Source organism: Ostrinia nubilalis, chromosome 6 (assembly GCF_963855985.1).
Source record: "Ostrinia nubilalis chromosome 6, ilOstNubi1.1, whole genome shotgun sequence".
Classification (NCBI taxonomy): domain Eukaryota; kingdom Metazoa; phylum Arthropoda; class Insecta; order Lepidoptera; family Crambidae; genus Ostrinia; species Ostrinia nubilalis.
The window spans coordinates 17,014,390-17,034,888 of NC_087093.1; the positions used below are offsets into that span (position 1 = coordinate 17,014,390).

The window sequence follows — 20,499 nt, forward strand, 5'->3', positions numbered from 1 at the left end:
GTACGTCACCGTATGACAACATGCGATAGGGCTGCCCACCTACAGTACCCATTCTATTTACATCTGTCTACTTAGAATTTCTATCTAGTTTTGTGATTGTAATTTTTTTTTATTTAGACAAACAAAATACTTTGTGAATGGAATAGGATAAAAATGCGTGCTGTTTTGTGTTAGTAGATTTAATTAAAAAAAATATACTAAAATAATTTTGAATCTACTAATCATAATGAGTACTTAATGATCTGTTACTTCAATTTCACAATTTCAGGCGGATGAAGTCGTGGGCAAAAGCTGGTTTAATACAATATAATTTTTATTTCAAATCATACTGACTGAAAATGACCATTTTTGACTGTTAATAACTTGTTTTTGACAAATTCGACCGTAAATGACGGTAGTCAAATTCAATCACCTTAGTCATTTTCAACACTAGCTAGGCCATCGACGTCCGTTCGGCACATTCGCGACACCCCTAACCCTAACTTTTAGATTTTGACCGCGTCCCGAGATTTGAAATTCGAAGAAAAGCTCGCGTTTTGTCGGTTTATATGAAGTTATAATACTGTATGATATTATTACCGTGACATTATTCAATGAAAATATTGTCCGAACCCTTAGTATTTCTCTTCGACAAATACATTAACACATTGTGAACCACTTTTCTTTCACGACTATAAAAATATTTTAGCAATTTAATTCACAAAATCAATTGCACACATTTAAAATAAAGTTTGTTTACACTTTGACAACAATAGACTGACATGCAAGGTGACATGTCAATGAAGTTTTCAGTTACTGTTGCCATTAAAAGAAATTAGTACCATAAGTTTTCCGCAACATGGCGAGGGTTTTTATGTTCCTGGTCAGGCTATACATGACGTTAAATATGAAATCGCTGCACACGTGTAGCAAGTGACGTCCACTTGCAGCTCAGAATCCATGATATGCCACCTATGGCGGCTATTCGTGACTCAAATGTCTACGACAGCTGCCGGTGTGGTCACGATCTGTGGCGCGTTAGAGCGAGGCCTTAAGGCTTCCACAGACCAAACGCGGGGCAGTAGCAGCGCAGTTTGAATGCGGGCCCGCGCAAGTTGTAATACAAGAAACTCTTTGAAGTGTGTCACACCAAATTTGAACGCGGGCCCGCGTACTATTACTATGGCGGCCATATTAGCATGACACATTGGGTGCAGGGCGGTAGCAGCGCGTTGAAAGCGGTTTTCGAATATTTAAATTTTTGACAACCGCCCGCGTTGCAACTGCTTTGAAACTGCGCTGCTTTCAGTGTGCCTCAGTCGCGCTGCAACTGACCTGCACTGCTTCTGACCTGCGTTTGGTCTGTGGAAGCCTTAAAACATATCTGTATCCATTTTTGTCTCATCTCTTTCTCTCATATTTTAAACCCTCACATCTCAGGTCCAAGTGGCAGATTACACGGAGCAGTGCATAGAATACATGGGCGTGATCAACGCGCAGCAACGCAACGCCGACGAGCAGCAGCGAAGCGTAGCAGCCCGCAGCAAGAAGACCATGGAGGAGGAAGTGCAGTGCAAGAAACTGGCCGACGCCGCGCTGCGCGACCTGGCTTCCGCCATGCCCGCGTTGGAGGAGGCCGTCAAGGTAAACTGAACCCTGGACTCCTAGCATTAGAGTTGACGATGCAGGGCAGCGTAGCAGCTCGCAGCAAGAAGAGGAGGTGCAGTGCAAGAAGCTGGCCGACGCCGCGCGCTTGAGGAGGCCGTCAAGGTAAACTGGACCCTGGGCTCCTAGCATTAGAGCTGACGATGCAGCGCAGAGTAGCAGCCCGCAGCAAGAAGACCATGGAGGAGGAGGTGCAGTGCAAGAAGCTGGCCGACGCCGCGCGCTTGAGGAGGCCGTCAAGGCAAACTGGACCCTGGACTCCTAGCATTAGAGCTTATTATGTAGCGCAGCGTAGCAGCCCGCAGCAAGAAGACCATGGAGGAGGAGGTGCAGTGCAAGAAGTTGGCCGACGCCGCGCTAGTTGACCTCGCTTTTGCCATGCCCGCGCTCGAGGAGGCCGTCAAGGTAAACTGGACCCTGGACTCCTAGCATTAGAGCTGACGATGCAGGGCAGGGTAGCAGCCCGCAGCAAGAAGACCATGGAGGAGGAGGTGCAGTGCCAGAAGCTGGCTGATGTTACGCTGCGTGACATCGCCTCCGCCATGCCTGCGCTCGAGGAGGCCGTCAAGGTAAACTGGACCCTGGACTCCTAGCGTTAGAGCTGACGATGCAGTAAAGCGTGGCGGCCCGTAGCAAGAAGACCATGGAGGAGGAGGCGCACTGCGTGACCTGGCCTCCGCCATGCCCGCTCTTGAGGAGGCCGTCAAGGTAAACTGGACCCTCGACTCCTAGCATTAGAGCTGACGATGCAGGGCAGCGTAGCAGCCCGCAGCAAGAAGACCATGGAGGAAGAAGTGCAGTGCAAGAAATTGGCTGATGTCGCGCTGCGTGACCTGGCCTCCGCCATGCCCGCGCTCGAGGAGGCCGTCAAGGTAAACTGGACCCTGGACTCCTAGCATTAGAGCTTATAATGTAGCGCAGCGTAGCGGCCCGTAGCAAGAAGACCATGAAGGAGGTGCAGTGTAAGAAGCTGGCTGATTCCGCGCTGCGTGACCTCGCCTCCGCCATGCCCGCGCTCGAGGAGGCCGTCAAGGTAAACTGGACCCCTGGACTCCTAGCATTAGAGCTTATAATGTAGCGCAGCGTGGCTGCCCGCAGTAAGAAGACCATGGAGGAGGAGGTGCAGTTCAAGAAACTGGCTGATGTTGCGCTGCGCGACCTGGCCTCCGCCATGCCCGCGCTCGAGGAGGCCGTCAAGGTAAACTGGACCCTGGACTCCTAGTGTTAGAGCTGATCATGCAGGGCAGGGTAGCAGCCCGCAGCAAGAAGACTATGGAGGAAGAAGTCCAGTGCAAGAAACTGGCTGATGTTGCGCTGCGTGACATCGCCTCCGCCATGCCCGCGCTCGAGGAGGCCGTCAAGGTAATGTGGACCCTGGACTCCTAGCAATAGAGCTGACAATGTAGCGCAGCGTGACTGCCCGTAGCAAGAAGACCATGAAGGAGGTGCAGTGTAAGAAGCTGGCCGACGCCGCGCGCTCGAGGAGGCCGTCAAGGTAAACTGGACCCTGGGCTCCTAGCATTAGAGCTGACGATGTAGCGCAGCGTGGCTGCCCGCAGCAAGACCATGGAGGAGGAGGTGCAGTGCAAGAAACTGGCCGACGCCGCGCTACGCGACCTGGCCTCCGCCATGCCCGCGCTCGAGGAGGCCGTCAAGGTAAACTGGACCCTGGGCTCCTAGCATTAGAGCTGACGATGCAGGGCAGGGTAGCAGCCCGCAGCAAGAAGACTATGGAGGAAGAAGTCCAGTGCAAGAAACTGGCTGATTTGCGTTGCGTGACATCGCCTCCGCCATGCCCGCGCTCGAGGAGGCCGTCAAGGTAAACTGGACCCTGAGCTCCTGGCATTAGAGCTTATAATGTAGCGCAGCGTGGCTGCTCGCAGCAAGACAATGGAGGAGGAGATACAGTGCAAAAAGTTGGCTGATGTCGCGCTGCGTGACATCGCCTCCGCCATGCCCGCGTTCAAGGAGGCCGTTAAGGTAAACTGGACTTTAGGGTCCTGGTATCAACGAATAATTTCGCAATACACTGATGACCTTTAAACGCAATCGCAAACGCACTCAGTGGACCGATGATCTGGTGAAGATTGCAGCGCACCTGGATGCGGGCAGCGTAGGACCGCTCGTTGAAATCCTAGCCTTTGTCCAACAATGAATGTCCTTTGGCTGAAACGATTGCAGCATTCGGTTCTCTATTTAAGTGAAAATAAATTCACCCGTCGTTTGTTTTGTTCCATAGGCTCTGGACGCGCTGAACAAGAAAGACATCACAGAAGTGAAGTCTTACGCGAAACCACCTCAAAAGGTAGAAATGGTGCTAGAGGCTGTGCTGATCCTGTTACAAGTGAGTTTCTTTAACCACATTAGTCCTACTTCCTACTAACATTCTAAATGCGAAAGTTTGGATGTCTGGATGTTTGTTACCCTTTCACGCAAAAACAACTGAACGGATTTTGATGAAACTTTACAGTAGAATTGTTTAGAATAACAGAATAACAATATAGACTATAATTTATGACGATCTGTGACAAACTAAATTTCACGCGGGTGAAACCGCGGGCAAAAGCTAGTTCTGAATAATTTGTTATGTCTGTTATGGGGCTATGGGCCTCATAAGAAGGCTCAAGGTCACCCAAAGGGCGATGGAGCGGGCTATGCTCGGAGTTTCCCTGCGTGATCGAATCAGAAATGAGGAGATCCGCAGGAGAACCAAAGTAACCGACATAGCTCGCAGAATTGCTAAAATCAAGTGGCAGTGGGCGGGGCACATAGCTCGTAGAGACGATGGCCGTTGGGGCAGGAAAGTTCTCGAGTGGCGACCACGGGCTGGAAGACGTAGCGTGGGCAGGCCTCCTACTAGGTGGACCGACGATCTGGTAAAGGTCGCGGGAAGAGCCTGGATGCGGGCAGCGCAGGACCGTTCATTGTGGAAAACCTTGGGGGAGGCCTTTGTCCAGCAGTGGACGTCATTTGGCTGAAAAGAAGAAGAAGATTATGGGGCTAACTAATGTTTTGCCCAGTCTATTGTTAACCCTTTTTAATTAGCTATTTGCTCACAAACCTGTTAAATCGTGTAGAAAGAGCCGACTTGGGCCGAAGCTAAGCGTCAGCTCGGCGACCAGTACTTCCTGGACCGTTTGCGGGAGTTCGACAAGGATAACATCTCTGACAAGACACTCAAGAAGATCGGCACCTACACCGCTAAGCCCGACTTCGACCCAGAGATTGGTACGCCTAGTTTATCTACCCTTGTAAAGCCTAGTCCGTGAGCACGTAGAATTTTGTCCAATGACCCCAAGCTACCCATCCTTATCGCTCGCGCGTAATTATATTGCTGTCGCGACAGTGCAACGCGCGCCCGCAGTGAGTGTGCGAGCGCGACAGCAACATAATTACGCGCGAGCGATAAGGATGGGTAGCTTGGGGTCATTGGAAAAATTCTACGTGCTCGCAGACCAGACTATAGTATATTATGATGTCCAATGTTTCTTTCTTGGCGCTTCTGAACCTGCAATAGTTTTTAGTGCAACACAGTGATCATCAATATTGCGACTATTGATAGATTTCGACCAGGAAATTAGAATGCTTCTAATGCAGACACTTGTAACAGAGCTTCTATATGGGCAATAGTTTTATACAATGTGGCTACAAGTTCGTTCGTTCGTTCGTTCGTTTCAGCCAAATGACGTCCACTGCTGGACAAAGGCCTCCCCCAAGGTTTTCCACAATGAACGGTCCTGCGCTGCCCGCATCCAGGCTCTTCCCGCGACCTTTACCAGATCGTCGGTCCACCTAGTAGGAGGCCTGCCCACGCTACGTCTTCCAGCCCGTGGTCGCCACTCGAGCTTGGGGCACTTGGGGCAGGAAAGTGGCTACACACTAACGCAAAATTGACTGCCGATAGGGCCGAGTTGTAATAGGGTATTTGACGTACTTTTTAAAACTGTCAAAACGAGAATCTTAGGCTAAGTTGCACCACCTAACTATAACGGTAACTATAACGATAACCGGTGCTTTTCGTATGGAGTTTGACATATTTTTGACGTTTGTCAAAGTTAAAGTAAGATGGTGCAACCCACCCTTAGTTTAAAGTAACTTCTATTTGTCCAGTGGGCACGGTGTCTTCAGCTGCCAAGTCGCTTTGCTTATGGGTGAGGGCTATTGAGAAGTACGGCAAGGTTTACAAGTAAGTCTACTGTCATATTAATGTAGTAATGAACGAGATCACACATCAGCATTTACTAAACGACTATTTGACAGCACAAAAAAATATCACCGTAGTGTCATAAGTAACTGCAATTTGCATTGCTGTTGACCGAACACAAAAAAGATTCAAAGTTAATCACCCACCACTTACAGAATCGTGAAACCCAAGAAAGAACGTCTCGAAGAAGCGTTAGAATCGCTCCGCATGAAGCAGCAGATCTTGGCAGAGGCTCGAGCCAAGTTGCGTGAACTCAGCGAGATGATCGCTCGCCTGCAGAAGGAGTATGATGAGAAGGTGGCGCAGAAGGACGAGCTCGAGCGCAAGTCCAGGCAGCTGCAGCTCAAGTTGGAGCGAGCTGAGGCACTCATCACGGGCCTGTCGGGTAAGTGTCATCAACAGACTGTGAGGTAAGCGTCATAATAGGACTTTCAGGTGAGCGTCATCAACGGAGTGTCAGGTAAATCACTGGAATGTCAGGTAATCGTCATAACTGGACTGTCAGGTTAGCTTCTAGAAAGCCGCTGGAATCTCTCCGCATGAAGCAGCAGATCTTAGCACACCCCTGTTGCGTGAGCTAAACGAGATGATCGTGCGCCTGCAGAAGGATTAAGACGTGAAGGTGGCTTATAAGAACGTCCTTGAGTGTGATTTCTTCTTAAATAAGACCAGCAACATAATCAATCTGATTCAGAAGAGAAATACTAAGAAATTACCTACTATTCCCAGGTGAAAGGGAACGATGGGAGCTCACAGTGGAGCGCTTGGACAAGGAGTTCGACAATCTGCCGGGCGACTGCCTCATCGCCACCGGCTTCGTGGCCTACCTCGGGCCCTTCGTGTCCGAGTACCGCGAGTCGCTGATGAGCGACTGGTTTATGGAGGTACTAGAGATGTGCCGCTGAGAAAGTTCTCGTTCCCGGCAATATTCCCAGTGAGAATATTCTCGAGAACCGAGAACGCTCCCGGGAATATTCTCAGCGTTCTCGATAGAATACATTTAGTTTTAATTTTAATTTTGTTGTTTTTATGTGATATTATTTGTAATGTTTTGAAACTTGGCGTTAAGACTAGTCGTTATAAACAAGGCATGACACGTGTGAGTGATATATTGCTGTCTTGCTCACTCTTTTCGTGGCGAACGCGTACCGCGGCTTTAGGACTCGGCTACGGTATTTGAACATCAGTGTGCCTCTGAGTTTTAAGGCCCTTGCCACCCTAGCGGATTGCAAGCGGATTCAAAGCGGATTTAAAGCGGAGCGGCAACGCGACGGAGACGCCGCGTGAAAATATCGTGAAGCTTCCCGAAGGCTGCCCAGCCGAGCTGGAGTCGATGATTGACCTTTTTTCGAAGTTGAACCTACCTAACTGGACTGATTGTACCAGGTATATTACATTATTGTCAACAACTTCGAGTGTAGAGTCTCCAGCTTTTAGAGGAGTGGGTGCAACACGGTCTTTAGACATGATTTTTAAATCTTGTCCATGTTCATTTTGTGACCCACTCGTTGAGAGACTCTATTGAGGCCATCGAGCATTGTGCCTAGATCGTCCACAATCTCGACCATGACTACGATATCGTCTGTTGTCTGGGTGATGTGCTCGCCGTTGATATTTATGCTGAATCCGCTCTAGCCCAGAAGCTTAAAAACATCTTTCAGGGCGATGGTAATGACGTCTCCCTGTCTCACCCCTCGCTGCAACTGGATAGGTTTCGGGTCCTGATCTTGAAACGGACTGTCACTGAGGCGTATTTGTGCAAACCTTTCAATACTTTAATGTATTGATAGTCAATTTGGCACAGTTGGAGAGACTGCAGCACTGCCCATGTCTCAATCAAATCGAAGGCTTTCTCATAGTTCACAAACGCAAAGCGACTGATTATACTCCTTGATTTTCCGTATAATCTGCCGAAGCGTATATTATTATGGTCTATGGTACTAAAGCCTTTTCGGAAACCGGCTTGTTCGGGGGGCTGAAAGTCGTCGAGCCTGCTAGCGTGACAATTCGTAATGACTATCGAAAACAGCTTGTAGATATGGCTCAGAAGCGAAATGGGTCTATAATTCTTCAACAAGGTCTTGTCGCCTTTTTTGAAGATGAGTATCACCATACTTCTTTGCCATGCCGTAGGCGTTATTCCCTCGAGGATGACGGAATCGAGCAGCTCTGAAAAGCCTTTAGTACTGGCGTTCCGCCTGCTTTCAGAAGCTCAGCCGTGATTACGGTGCCTTGTTGTTTTTCAGCTGTTTTAGAACCATTCTAATTTCGTACAGACTAATGTCCGGGATATATTCGGTAAGTGTCGGATCAATCTAGCTAGCACGTATTTTCTATAAAAATGTGTCAAATTTCCCGCAGACAAGCTATCCACAACTTATCCAGAAGTGGCGAAACGGCCCTTACTAAGCGATTGTGAAATATGCCCTTAATGTCAAATAAGAATGGTTAAAAAAACTAAAAACACGCTTTTAATTACTAACAGCACTAAAAGGCCAAAAATCATCAGGACCCTGGATATCATCTAGCATTAAAGTGCTCAAAAAGACAAATGCAACGAACCCAAACTCGATGAGTTTCCAACGTTTCGTTTAGGAGTTCCTATGGCCACCTCCTGACTCCATCATTAGGACTCTGGACATTATCTAGCACTTAAAGATTTCGAAAAGACAAATCCAATGAACCCAAACTCGATGTGATTCCGCCGTTTAGTTTAGGAATTCCTTTGGCCACCTTCCAGTCCCATTATCAGACCAGCTGGTACCACAATATTGTATTGTCATCTTACCTACATATAATTGCCAAGTTTCATGATGATACAAGACTTAGAAGTGCGTGTAATTCAGATTCTAAGATTCCATTACATAGATAATTACATACACGACGACCTAATAAAAGCGTGTTAAAAACGAAAAAATGGACAGTTACATTATTTAATTACGTGTAAAAAGAAATTTTTGTCATCTTACATTATCATTAAAACGACATTTCACGACGAAAAAAATAAAATATAATAAAGGTGCAGTTGCTGAGAATATTGCCGAGAAAGTTCCCGAGAATATTCTCGGGAACACTGAGAATATAGCCTTTCACTGCAAATAGAGTGTATTGTTTAATATACACTTATCTGTCGACTTAATTTAATACTATTTTACTTAAGAAAGTTTGTTTATTTCCATTTGATAAACATGATTCTCAACCTTTCTCACTTAGGAGAACGCTCCCGGGAGCGCTCCCGAGAATATTCTCAGTTGGGAGAGCGTTCTCGGGAACGGCACATCAATAGGAGGTACAGTGAGATGAGGAAAATATTTGATAACTTTGAAAATTGAATCGCTAATTAATTAAACACATTAATTAGGAGTAACTAAATGATGCTGCTTATAAACTTACAATAATATTTACAGGTGTATAACGAAAACTTGCCAGTGACAATGGATTTGAGCATGAAATACTTCCTCCTTGATGACGCCACACTGAGAGATTGGAATTACATGGGGTTGCCTGGTGAGATTTGCCTTGCCTTTACCATTTATCCTACTGATATGTAATACATATTCATTAAATCATTTGCCATTCTATTTATCCGGCTCGAAGGACCAATATTACTTTGATGATCGATATATCTGATACTCGTGTCTTCCTTTTGTCATTGTCATAATTAAATCGTCCAATCCATGGTCGTATGATATGACTTTTGTTTCTACAGACGACAACTTCAGCGCGGAGAACGGCATCATAGTGGTGCGCGCCACGCGCTGGCCGCTAGCCGTCGACCCGCAGGGACAGGCGCTCATCTGGATCTCGCATCTCGAGGAGAAGAACGACATACAGGTGCCTTACGCTTTTCATCACTCTTGACATGACACCTCTGTGGATCCTACCTCAAACAGGCAACACTCGATACATAATTGAGCCGCATCACTCCTGACATGACACCTCTATGTGGATCCTACCTCAAACAGGCAACACGCAACACTCGACACAAAATTTAGCCGTGTAGCTAATGTGGGCAGAAGCTCATCTGGATCTCGCATCTCGAGGAAAAGAACGTCATACAGGTGCCTTACGCTTTTCATCACTCTTGACATGACACCTCTATGTGGATCTAACCTCAAACAGTTGCCTGTTTCTCGACACTGTAGAATGTGTACGCGCCACCCTCACACTAATATACAATAAGCCTATATATTTGATGTTGCTGTGAAAATTGATACACAATTATACTTGCATCGCACAGTATTAACTCTCATTGACAACTACCGGTCCCCACATTACATGGTGACCCTACCAGTGCTGCTTTAGGATTAGATTAGGGACCAACACAAAATTTAGCCGTCTAGCTAATGTGGGCAGAAGCTCATCTGGATCTCTCATCTAGGAGAAAAAAACTACATACAGGTAGGTAGGACACTTCTCGCTTCAATGTATGCCGTATGTGGAACCAACTGCAAACAGACATGAAATTGAGGGTGTGTGAAAAAAATTACGTTTTCCTATCAAGCTAATAAGGTTGCAACGGGGCGTCTTAGCTAGCTCAGTCTGACACCCCGCTGTTTAGTACTAAGTCCCAGTTCGCCTTTTGCGATGAGGGATGTGTACCTATCCAGGATGCCTAGATACAGGGATATTTGACCAAGGAAACGCACAATCAATAACACAATGGCACTTTGTAATTCAGGTTCCACAATAGTTTACTTATTCTAGTTTCACTGACTCTAAATTACTGTTATTTAGATAATGAGCAAGTTATTCTACAATTACAAATATACTATGGCGAGGGGGATAGCGACGCGCCCGGTTCGCGTCCCGAAACTAGTTCACGTATCCGCGAGAGGGGCGGCGCCCTGTGCGAGGTTTAGCGAGTGTTAGTTTGGATACTTATAGACCAGGGGGGTAGGACGGTTCGCTCCCAAATCGGTAACCGAGGTCAACGAAGTGGGGATTCGTGCACCAAAGGTAAAAGGCTTGGGACCTACGTGGCGAGTGGGGAGGAATTACAGGAAGGGTGGCAGCGGGATTGCTACCGCAGGTTGGGATTGAGTAAAGCATGCACTCGGTAGGGATTTGAATGGGAATACAGGCAGCGATGGTTCGCTCGTGTCGCGGAAACCGCGCGAGCAGAAAGTCCTATCGAGCCAGGTTAGTGGGAACAGTGAGGGCAGCTATTGCGCAATTAACCGTAGACGCGCGCGCGATCGTCTGGCTGTTGCGATGGCTCCCGAACGAATGCTAGGCGCCCGCAGTCGCCGCCGTCTCTTATATTAGCTCGGTCCGTGCGGCGTGCGGCCGCGCAGCCGTAGGGTTGTCAAAATCTCTGCGCTCGGTGCTAGGGCTGTCGATGCGTCGCGGGGCGCGTCACAAGGTATGATGAATGGTTCGTAGTTCATTGAATCGTTCGAACCGTTCTAAATGGACTCATTTCTCCTAGCTTGTCGACTTCGGCCAGCCGAACTACCTCAAGATAATGGAGAACTGCCTGACGGACGGCACGCCGGTCATCGTGCAGAATGTGGGCGAGGTGCTGGACCCGTCCATCGCTCCCATATTGGACAAGGCTATCGTCACCATCGGCACGGCTACCGTCATCAAGTTCAATGAGAAGATGGTGCCGTATAACAAGAACTTTAAGATGTATCTCACTACTAAGCTGGGTTAGTTATTCAAATTGTTTTAATCAATGAGGGCTATCGTTTTTATACTCAACAGTTGGCACCCCTGGCGATTGACAGGACCTTACTCTACAGTGGCGCCATCTTGATGAGTGCAAATGCGATAGTCCTCCTACCACTTTAGCGCTCACAAGCTGGCGCCACTGTCTTCGCGACTAGCAAGTGACAGGACCTTACTCTACAGTGGCGTCAACTGGTGAGCGCTAAAACGATAGCCCTCATTGTCCGTAATCTTGTAGTGTCAGTACCTTTTTTGTTAAAATGTTACTGGCATAAAGCATAACTGAGTACGTATCTATGGTAGTGGAGTATTGTTAAGTCTGGTGTTCATTGAAATTTAGACAACTCAAGGTGATGGTCCGCACCGCGATCGCGACGGAAGACCGACACAAGAGTATGGTACTTGAAAGAAAGAAAGAAAGAAAGAAAGAAAAATTGTTTATTTGGTTCAAACATAGTAATTTTACACAATTTGGATAATAATTATAAATAAATTGTTGAACCAAAATGGCTCCTACTCAGCTTGTATCATATTCCGTAAAGAACATGATGAACGGAAGAAAGAAATTTGTCATTTTGGTTATGTAAGGCTGGTTTTAGTGTCACGCGGCCAATCTGTATGAAATTCTAGGGAGCGTTTTAGAGTAATGCGGTCCGGAGGAACCGCTCCGCTCTCTAGCAGTTCATACAGATCGGCTGTGCGGAGCGATCCGCACTGACAGTCCGCGTGACACTAAGGGCGCTAGTTCGCATTTGCGAAAACGCGACCAGGACAGAAGACCAAAGAAATCAAGCCCGTATAGCCCTATGAAAAGCACTTTTTTCTAAAGTCTACTTACCTCTGTGATAATCCACCCTTTTTATTCTCAGGCAATCCAGTATACACGCCTGAGACGCTAACCAAGACGACGATGGTGAACTTCGCGGTAAAGGAGCAGGGCCTGACGTCACAGCTGCTTGGCATCGTCGTGCGCAAGGAGCGGCCCCAGCTGGAATTGATGAAAGACAACCTCGTCATGACCATCGCTAATAATAAGAAGACTTTGGTACGTAGATTGTCAACGTATATTAGATGAATTCGCACAACTTAAACTTATTTTGCCAATCTGGCAGTTCTAGGTCTTCTTACCAAGGCAGGTCAAAATAGAATCCACAGAACACTGATGGTGTAGGTGATAATCTGCTTGTCACCGTCTTTCAATGAGACTAAGTTATTATTAGTGGCTCGCCCGTAAACAAGCTCCCATCGCTGAAAATGCTGATAAAGGAACACTAATCCCAGCCTTTTCAAGGCGAGAGTGAACAAGGACTTGCCTGTGAGTGATGTACCGTCCTAGACAGCATCTCACTTAACATCTTGTTCTGCATAAAAAAGCAGATACACCAACTGACTTTACGTATACATACACCTCAAGTAACTTGGCGTTTATGACTTGACTTCCTACTTGACTTAAGGTCCTATGTCCCCTAGATGGGGCAGAGGGCGTCCACAACAGTCCTCCATCGCGTTCGGTCTTGAGCTTCGCGTTTGATTGTTTATGAGCTCATCATTAAACCTGGTGTTCCCTACAGATGGACTTGGAAAACGACCTGCTCCGCATCATGTACGAGTCGCAAGTACCGCTGCTGGACAACGAGGAGCTGTTTGTGACGCTACAGACGTCACAGCGCACGTCGCTTGAGGTCAAGGAAGCTCTCATTACTTCCACCGAGACTGAGAAGGAGATCGACACGGCTAGACAAGTTTGTGATGTTTCATAAAAATCCTTCCAGTAGTTTTCCGTCAAAGAATAAACACCCATCCGTCCTCATAAAACTACACCTCTGTTTAGTAGGATGTTTACAATAACAACAAATTTATCCGGCTCGAAGGACCATGTAGCACGATGTTGTAGGTAGTATGTGTAGGCGTTGATGTGGACTTATTTTGGATGCAGACAGAAACGCAGGAGTTTGTAAATTACTCTTTTTATTCAGACACATTTACAATGTATTTTTTGTGGAAAAAAATAAACAGGCAGTGTAAATTTAAAATTGACATATGAAAAATATGTTTGTTTCATCATCGTCATTATAATTATTACAACCACAGGCTGAAATAAACTACTTCTGAAATGAGCTTCCTCCAATGATCTCCAGATTGATTGGTAGCGTTGATTGCAACTCGAACGCTCAATTATGTATTGATCCATAATGTTACAGAGGTCTTATAGTATTATTTTAAACCTAAAATATTTTTTTTATCCGCAGGGTTACGTCCCAGTGGCAGTCCGCGCCTCCGTGTTATTCTTCGCGTTGAATGACCTGTCGCGCATCGACCCGATGTACCAGTTCTCCCTGGATGCTTATATCGACCTGTTCAATTACTCCATCGACCGCAGCCCTAAGGGCGGCGAGCTGGAAGACCGGATTAACAACCTGAACGAGTTCCATACTTATGCTGTGTACAAGTAAGTTGGCTTTATCTATTCAAAATCAGGCAAGTCACTAGACTCTAGGAACTTTAGTCCCACCATACTTCCCCGCAATTGCAACTCCTGTATAGCCAGGATCTAACAGCTTGATTTCCAATAAAACCCAGACCCACTAGGGTCCTTAGTTATGTGATAACACTGACAACCATCTGGTATTTGTCAAAGTTACGGGTAGATACCGTTTAGAGTTCAGACCGTTTTTACCGTTTTTAGAGGCTACCAAGTTCTTACTTGATCCTACTTTGCCATAAGGATGACATATAGCGTTTTTATAACGTTGTCACTTCGCCATCGCCTGCGTAGCATCGCCGCGATGTCAATGTTGACTGCTGAAAGGCGATGCAGCGTTTCTTGTTCGAAAAAAAAATTGCGTTGAGCTGCTGTGCGGGCGCTGGCAAGCGATGCTTAAAAGATGCTAGGGTGAAGGCTGCTGTATCATTACATTTATATCAGTAATCGGTAAAAAGGAAAGGGTCATACTTTAGTCCCTCCGAAAAAGTAGGTACATAGGATCAAGTAGGAACTTTATAAAGCCACAAACAGAATTTCGTCCAATTACCCCAAGCTACTCATCCTTATCGCTCGCGCGTAATTATATTGTTGTCGTGCTCGCACACTCACTGTGGGCGTCCGTCGCACAGTCGTGACAGCAATATAATCACGCGCGAGCGATAAGGATGGGTAGCTTGGGGTCATTGGACGAAATTCTATCTGCTCGGCGACCGGACTTTAGCCTCTATCAAAGTACAAGTACATCTATCTTCTACATGTTCTTGTCCCCAGGAACACCTGCCGAGCGTTGTTCGAGCGGCACAAGCTGCTGCTGTCTTTCCACATCGTGTCTCGCATCCTGTTCCAGATGGGCAAGCTGAGCACGCACGAGTATTTGTTTCTGCTCAAGGGCGGCGTCGTGCTCGACCGCTCCGAGCAGCCGGAGAACCCCACTAGTATGATTTTAAACATTAGTGTAGTTGTAGCAAACCCTCCGTTTCTTTGGACACATTATGCGGTGCCAAGGCATTGTCTAAAAACAAATTATCTTGGGACAAATGGAAGGCAGACGTGCTCGGGGCAGGACACCGACGAGATGGTCAGACGCAGTGAGGAAGACGGTTAGCGGAAGCTTGTATCGTGCGGTCCACACAGCTTATGACCGCGGTCTGTGGAGGAACACTATATTTTATGTGGTCGCGATCCTCATCAGTGAGGGACCGAGGAAGAAGAAGAAGTTCTTGTACATAGTTAAGAGTAGAACCACTTCCACTCTTCCCGTGGATGTTGTAAGAGTTAAGGGAAAAATATGCGAACATCGGCGTTTGCGCAAGCGACATCTCTTAGAAGGAGTGGTTATGGGTAAGGATACAACCTGAAAGCCACGTCTTCTACGTACGTAAAGAAGACATTTGGACCTTATGAGTGGTTCAAAGATCGAAATGCAAGGAAACCCATGACAGTATCAATCTGAAGTACAATTCGCGAGTTCACTGATTATGGAAACAACTATCTAAAAAGTAATTTTGACCAATGAACCATCCATGAGTCACTACTTCACGTTAAACTCTTTATTTGGTGTTCCTACCATTGGCATACATGTATGAGCTCTTACTACATGTCCAAAGTAAAAAATGGCTGAATACTAAATCAGTTTTCTGAAATGCTTTGCTTGATAGGCTTATTCCACTATTCCCCATTGACAATCCCCATCAACATTAGGATTTTATTTTTAACATTATAAGCTCAATTGGCGTTAACGGGGAATAGTGAACAAAAAGTTCACTAATCCCCGTTGACGGGGATTGTCAACGGGGAATAGTGGAATAAGCCGCTTGCTAGTGGTGTACTACATACGCCTTTGTCTGTACTACTGTATTTCCTGTCTAGACTGGATGCCGGACGAGTGCTGGCGTTAACGGGGATTGTCAACGGGGAATAGTAGAATAAGCCGCTTGCTAGTGGTGTACTACATACACCTTTGTCTGTACTGCTGTGTCTCCTCTCCAGACTGGATGCCGGACGAGTGCTGGGACAACGTGACGGAGCTGGACAAGCTGCCGGGCTTCCACGGCGTCATCGACGCCTTCGAGGTGTTCACCAAGGAGTGGCGCGAGTGGTACCTCAACCCTGAGCCCGAGCTGCAGCCGCTCATCGGTAACTCATCATCATCATCATCACCATTCAGCCATAGAACGTCCACTGCTGAACATAGGCCTCCCCCAATGCTTTCCACGTTGATCGATTGGTAGCGGCCTGCGTCCAGCGCTTCCCTGCTACCTTTATGATGTCGGTCCACCTTGTGGTTGGACGTCTCACGCCGCGTTTTCCGGTACGCGGCCTCCACTCCAGAACCTTGCTGCCCCGTCGGCCGTCAGTTCTGCGTACTATGTGCCCTGCCCATTGCCACTTCAACTCGCTAATCCGCCGGGCTATTACTATCGCTCATCTGTAACTAGCGGGATATTTTTTCGGAGTCTAGCCTAAAAAAGTCATTGGATTTCAACTGTATCTTCACAGCATAAAGTTCAAATTGATGTGGGCTCTGGAGCCTGGTTAAGGGTTAAGTTTGATGCTTAGAAGGGGCATAGAAATTGAAAAAATGACTTGTAATCAGTTGATAAGAACTTTATGTAGGTCTTTAGCTTAACTCCTCCAGTGCCTGAGGAATGGGAGCGGAGGGGTAACATTGACATAACAGGTCAATGTTATAATATTAATATAACGTGAGAGAGCTTATAAATCTGAAGGAGATTTGATGTCTCGCTGAAGTTTGACGTTACAAAAGCACCCTCCTGTGCCGCTCATATACTACTCATACCTCAGGTACTTATTGAGTTAAGCGCTATCCGCAAGTTATGGCAGAAAAGAAAACGTACACTTTCACGCGAACTTCGTAAAGCGTGTTTATGTATTTATATGATGTGTAAAGCTTAAAAATAGTACATATGAGTATTCTCACTTGGTCCGTCACCTGTGTAGGTGTTGACAAGTGGCACTTTTTGATCGAATCAAAAATAGAAACATTTGAAACTTAATACAAAAAAGTACTTTTCGACCATCTTTCGACATAAACACTGACATAAGCTCTACTCTATTCAATTGATTTTTGTTTTTTCTAGTGTATAAGTTCCCTAACATTGCAAAAAGAAATGCTGTGTATACCTGTAATTGAGGTCATATGCGCATCATGTGTTAAACCATGTTAAAATGTATGAACTGTTTAGTGTACCTAATAAATAAATAAATATTTTGCAGTTTGTCTAGGGGGGCTGATGATTGATTGATCAATAGGTCCTCTTTCATTCACCAGGCGACTGGAACGAGATCTGCAACGACTTCCAGCGGATCCTGTTCGTTCGCTCGCTGCGCGTGGACCGCGTGTCCGCTTGCATCACGACCTTCATCATCAACGTGCTCGGCCCGCGCTACGTCGAGCCGCCCGTGCTGGACATCAAGGTGACCGACGACCGTAGCTGCCCGCTCGATGGACAGCGGACCCTGTGCGTTCGCTCGCTGCGCGTGGACCGCGTGTCCGCTTGCATCACGACCTTCATCATCAACGTGCTCGGCCCGCGCTACGTCGAGCCGCCCGTGCTGGACATCAAGGTGACCGACGACCGTAGCTGCCCGCTCGATGGACAGCGGACCCTGTGCGTTCGCTCGCTGCGCGTGGACCGCGTGTCCGCTTGCATCACGACCTTCATCATCAACGTGCTCGGCCCGCGCTACGTCGAGCCGCCCGTGCTGGACATCAAGGTGACCGACGACCGTAGCTGCCCGCTCGATGGACAGCGGACCCTGTGCGTTCGCTCGCTGCGCGTGGACCGCGTGTCCGCTTGCATCACGACCTTCATCATCAACGTGCTCGGCCCGCGCTACGTCGAGCCGCCCGTGCTGGACATCAAGGTGACCGACGACCGTAGCTGCCCGCTCGATGGACAGCGGACCCTGTGCGTGCGCTCGCTGCGCGTGGACCGCGTGTCCGCTTGCATCACCACCTTCATCATCAACGTGCTCGGCCCGCGCTACGTCGAGCCGCCCGTGCTGGACATCAAGGTGACCGACGACCGTAGCTGCCCGCTCGATGGACAGCGGACCCTGTGCGTTCGCTCGCTGCGCGTGGACCGCGTGTCCGCTTGCATCACGACCTTCATCATCAACGTGCTCGGCCCGCGCTACGTCGAGCCGCCCGTGCTGGACATCAAGGTGACCGACGACCGTAGCTGCCCGCTCGATGGACAGCGGACCCTGTGCGTTCGCTCGCTGCGCGTGGACCGCGTGTCCGCTTGCATCACGACCTTCATCATCAACGTGCTCGGCCCGCGCTACGTCGAGCCGCCCGTGCTGGACATCAAGGTGACCGACGACCGTAGCTGCCCGCTCGATGGACAGCGGACCCTGTGCGTGCGCTCGCTGCGCGTGGACCGCGTGTCCGCTTGCATCACCACCTTCATCATCAACGTGCTCGGCCCGCGCTACGTCGAGCCGCCCGTGCTGGACATCAAGGTGACCGACGACCGTGGCTGCCCGCTCGATGGACAGCGGACCCTGTGCGTGCGCTCGCTGCGCGTGGACCGCGTGTCTTTACAAATTAATGATTATAACAGAGTTCTTAGTGGACTGACGACCTGGTAAAATTTGCGAGAAGATCTTGTCTTCCAGCTGAAAAGAAAAAGAAAAAGTATTACAGCTGAAAATGCTGAAGTTCTACGCACCATCTGAGCTATAGTTGGTGTAATATCATCACGACAGATGTTGTGAATTGGCGGGTTGAGATATTGCCATTTTCCATCCCTTTTATTCCTAGTGATAGAATCGTTTAAGTAAGTAAGCCTGTAAATATTTTTCAATTTTCGATGTGGGACTATTCTCACCTCTCTTTCTCATTGCTGCAACTCTTGTGTAGCCAGAATCTACTTCAATTTTGAATAACAATACTCTCTGTTTACTTCAACTGTATATCCCCAGGCGGCGTGGGAGGAGTCTACGTGGAAGACGTCACTTCTATTCGTGCTGTCTCCAGGCGTGGACCCCACAGCGTCGCTCATCCAGCTGGCCATTGACGTCAAGATGTTCGACAAGTTCCAGTCGCTCAGCCTGGGGCAAGGCCAGGCGCCCACGGCTGCCAAGTAAGGAGTTGTGCTAGTCAATGTTCAACAGTTCATCAACCACGTGGCGTGGGAGGGTTGACGTGGAAGACGTCGCTTCTATTCGTGCTGTCTCTGAGCGTGGATCCCACGGTGTCGCTAATCCAGCCCAACTGGCCATCGAGGTCAAGATTTTCGACAAGACTAACTGAGTGACTGGGCTTAGCCTGGGGCAAGGCCAGGCGCCCACCGCCGCCAAGTAAGAAGCTCCGCTAGTCTATGTTCAACAGCTCATCAACCAGGCGGCGTGGGAGGGTTGACGTGGAAGACGTCGCTTCTATTCGTTCTGTCTCCGGGCGTTGACCCCACAGCGTCGCTCATCCAGCTGGCCATCGACGTCAAGATGTTCGACAAGTTCCAGTCGCTCAGCCTGGGGCAAGGCCAGGCGCCCACGGCCGCCAAGTAAGAAGCCTAGTTTTCCGATGCTAATTCCCATAATTCAAGTTTTTAACTTTGCCTTTTTCTTCTAGACAGACCGTAATTTTAAAATTTTTGTTTTTGATGTGTGCAAGCGTGCTTTATTTTAGAGACCATAATAAGCATAACATGTGAATTACAGCAGTATTTGGCTACAATTCAGTCTAAGAGAGCCTCCTCCTTAGTCTTTTGAGCGTTGTCGTTTTGCCGGCGCCCGCGCAGCGTCGACTTGGTGCTACGCAGCAATGGCGTTGCGTAGGCGCGGCGACAGCGCAACGTTTTTTTCATAGAAGTAACACAACCCCCTTACACCACTGTGCTCAGTGGAGGCGTCTCTGCGCCAGCGTTGTGTCGCCGCTGCAAGACGATGACGTTCGAAAGACACATTAAACAGTTTTAAATTTAACAGTTTTTATAGCCCTAAAAGTTGGCTCAAGCGTCCTGTCGCTATAAGAAGAGACTCTGGATCCTTTTAAAGATACATTTTTGGGGTAAATACCTTACCTTTAATGAAATGAAGTTTAGAAAGATAACATAAGAAGCGTTTATTTGCCAGAATACAGGTTATAAAGTTCTTACAAAAATTTTTTAGTACAAGTATTCAACCTGCATGCAGGTGTGCAAATACATTTTGTCAAGTGGTAAGTCAGTAGGATCACTCTTTATTAACATTACATTCAATTATATCATTACATTACTTTAGTCAATTTATTATTTACCTACATTTACATTGTCATATTTTTATAATCCATAAATTTATTCACGCTGTAAAAACAGTACTCAAATAACCATTCAGTCAATTTTATTTTAAATAGCTACTAGACTACTACTAGAACTAGGCTTTCAAATGGTACCAATATTGGTGGGAAGTGGGGATGCATACTTGCATAGTGCATACGTTTGAAAAGTGCTTGTCGCGGGAGGTGCGATTTATTTGACGCCGATTA

The 20,499-nt window shown here is 47.5% G+C and overlaps 1 protein-coding gene across 1 annotated transcript in view; it reads left to right on the forward strand.

Annotated features, from left to right (window-relative positions):
- LOC135072848 (dynein axonemal heavy chain 2) overlaps positions 1–20,499 on the forward strand; it is a 94,332-nt gene that overhangs the window by 44,350 nt on the left and 29,483 nt on the right. Inside the window, 26 exon segments of the mRNA XM_063966889.1 lie at positions 1,420–1,623; positions 1,930–2,049; positions 2,094–2,213; positions 2,397–2,516; positions 2,561–2,677; positions 2,723–2,842; positions 2,887–3,006; positions 3,051–3,139; positions 3,189–3,300; positions 3,508–3,624; positions 3,884–3,988; positions 4,722–4,872; positions 5,755–5,830; positions 6,004–6,233; positions 6,578–6,732; positions 9,256–9,355; positions 9,558–9,682; positions 11,280–11,502; positions 12,391–12,566; positions 13,093–13,263; positions 13,771–13,970; positions 14,778–14,941; positions 15,996–16,142; positions 17,299–17,444; positions 18,957–19,117; positions 19,313–19,537. Coding sequence (XP_063822959.1) covers positions 1,420–1,623; positions 1,930–2,049; positions 2,094–2,213; positions 2,397–2,516; positions 2,561–2,677; positions 2,723–2,842; positions 2,887–3,006; positions 3,051–3,139; positions 3,189–3,300; positions 3,508–3,624; positions 3,884–3,988; positions 4,722–4,872; positions 5,755–5,830; positions 6,004–6,233; positions 6,578–6,732; positions 9,256–9,355; positions 9,558–9,682; positions 11,280–11,502; positions 12,391–12,566; positions 13,093–13,263; positions 13,771–13,970; positions 14,778–14,941; positions 15,996–16,142; positions 17,299–17,444; positions 18,957–19,117; positions 19,313–19,537 — 3,794 coding nt within the window.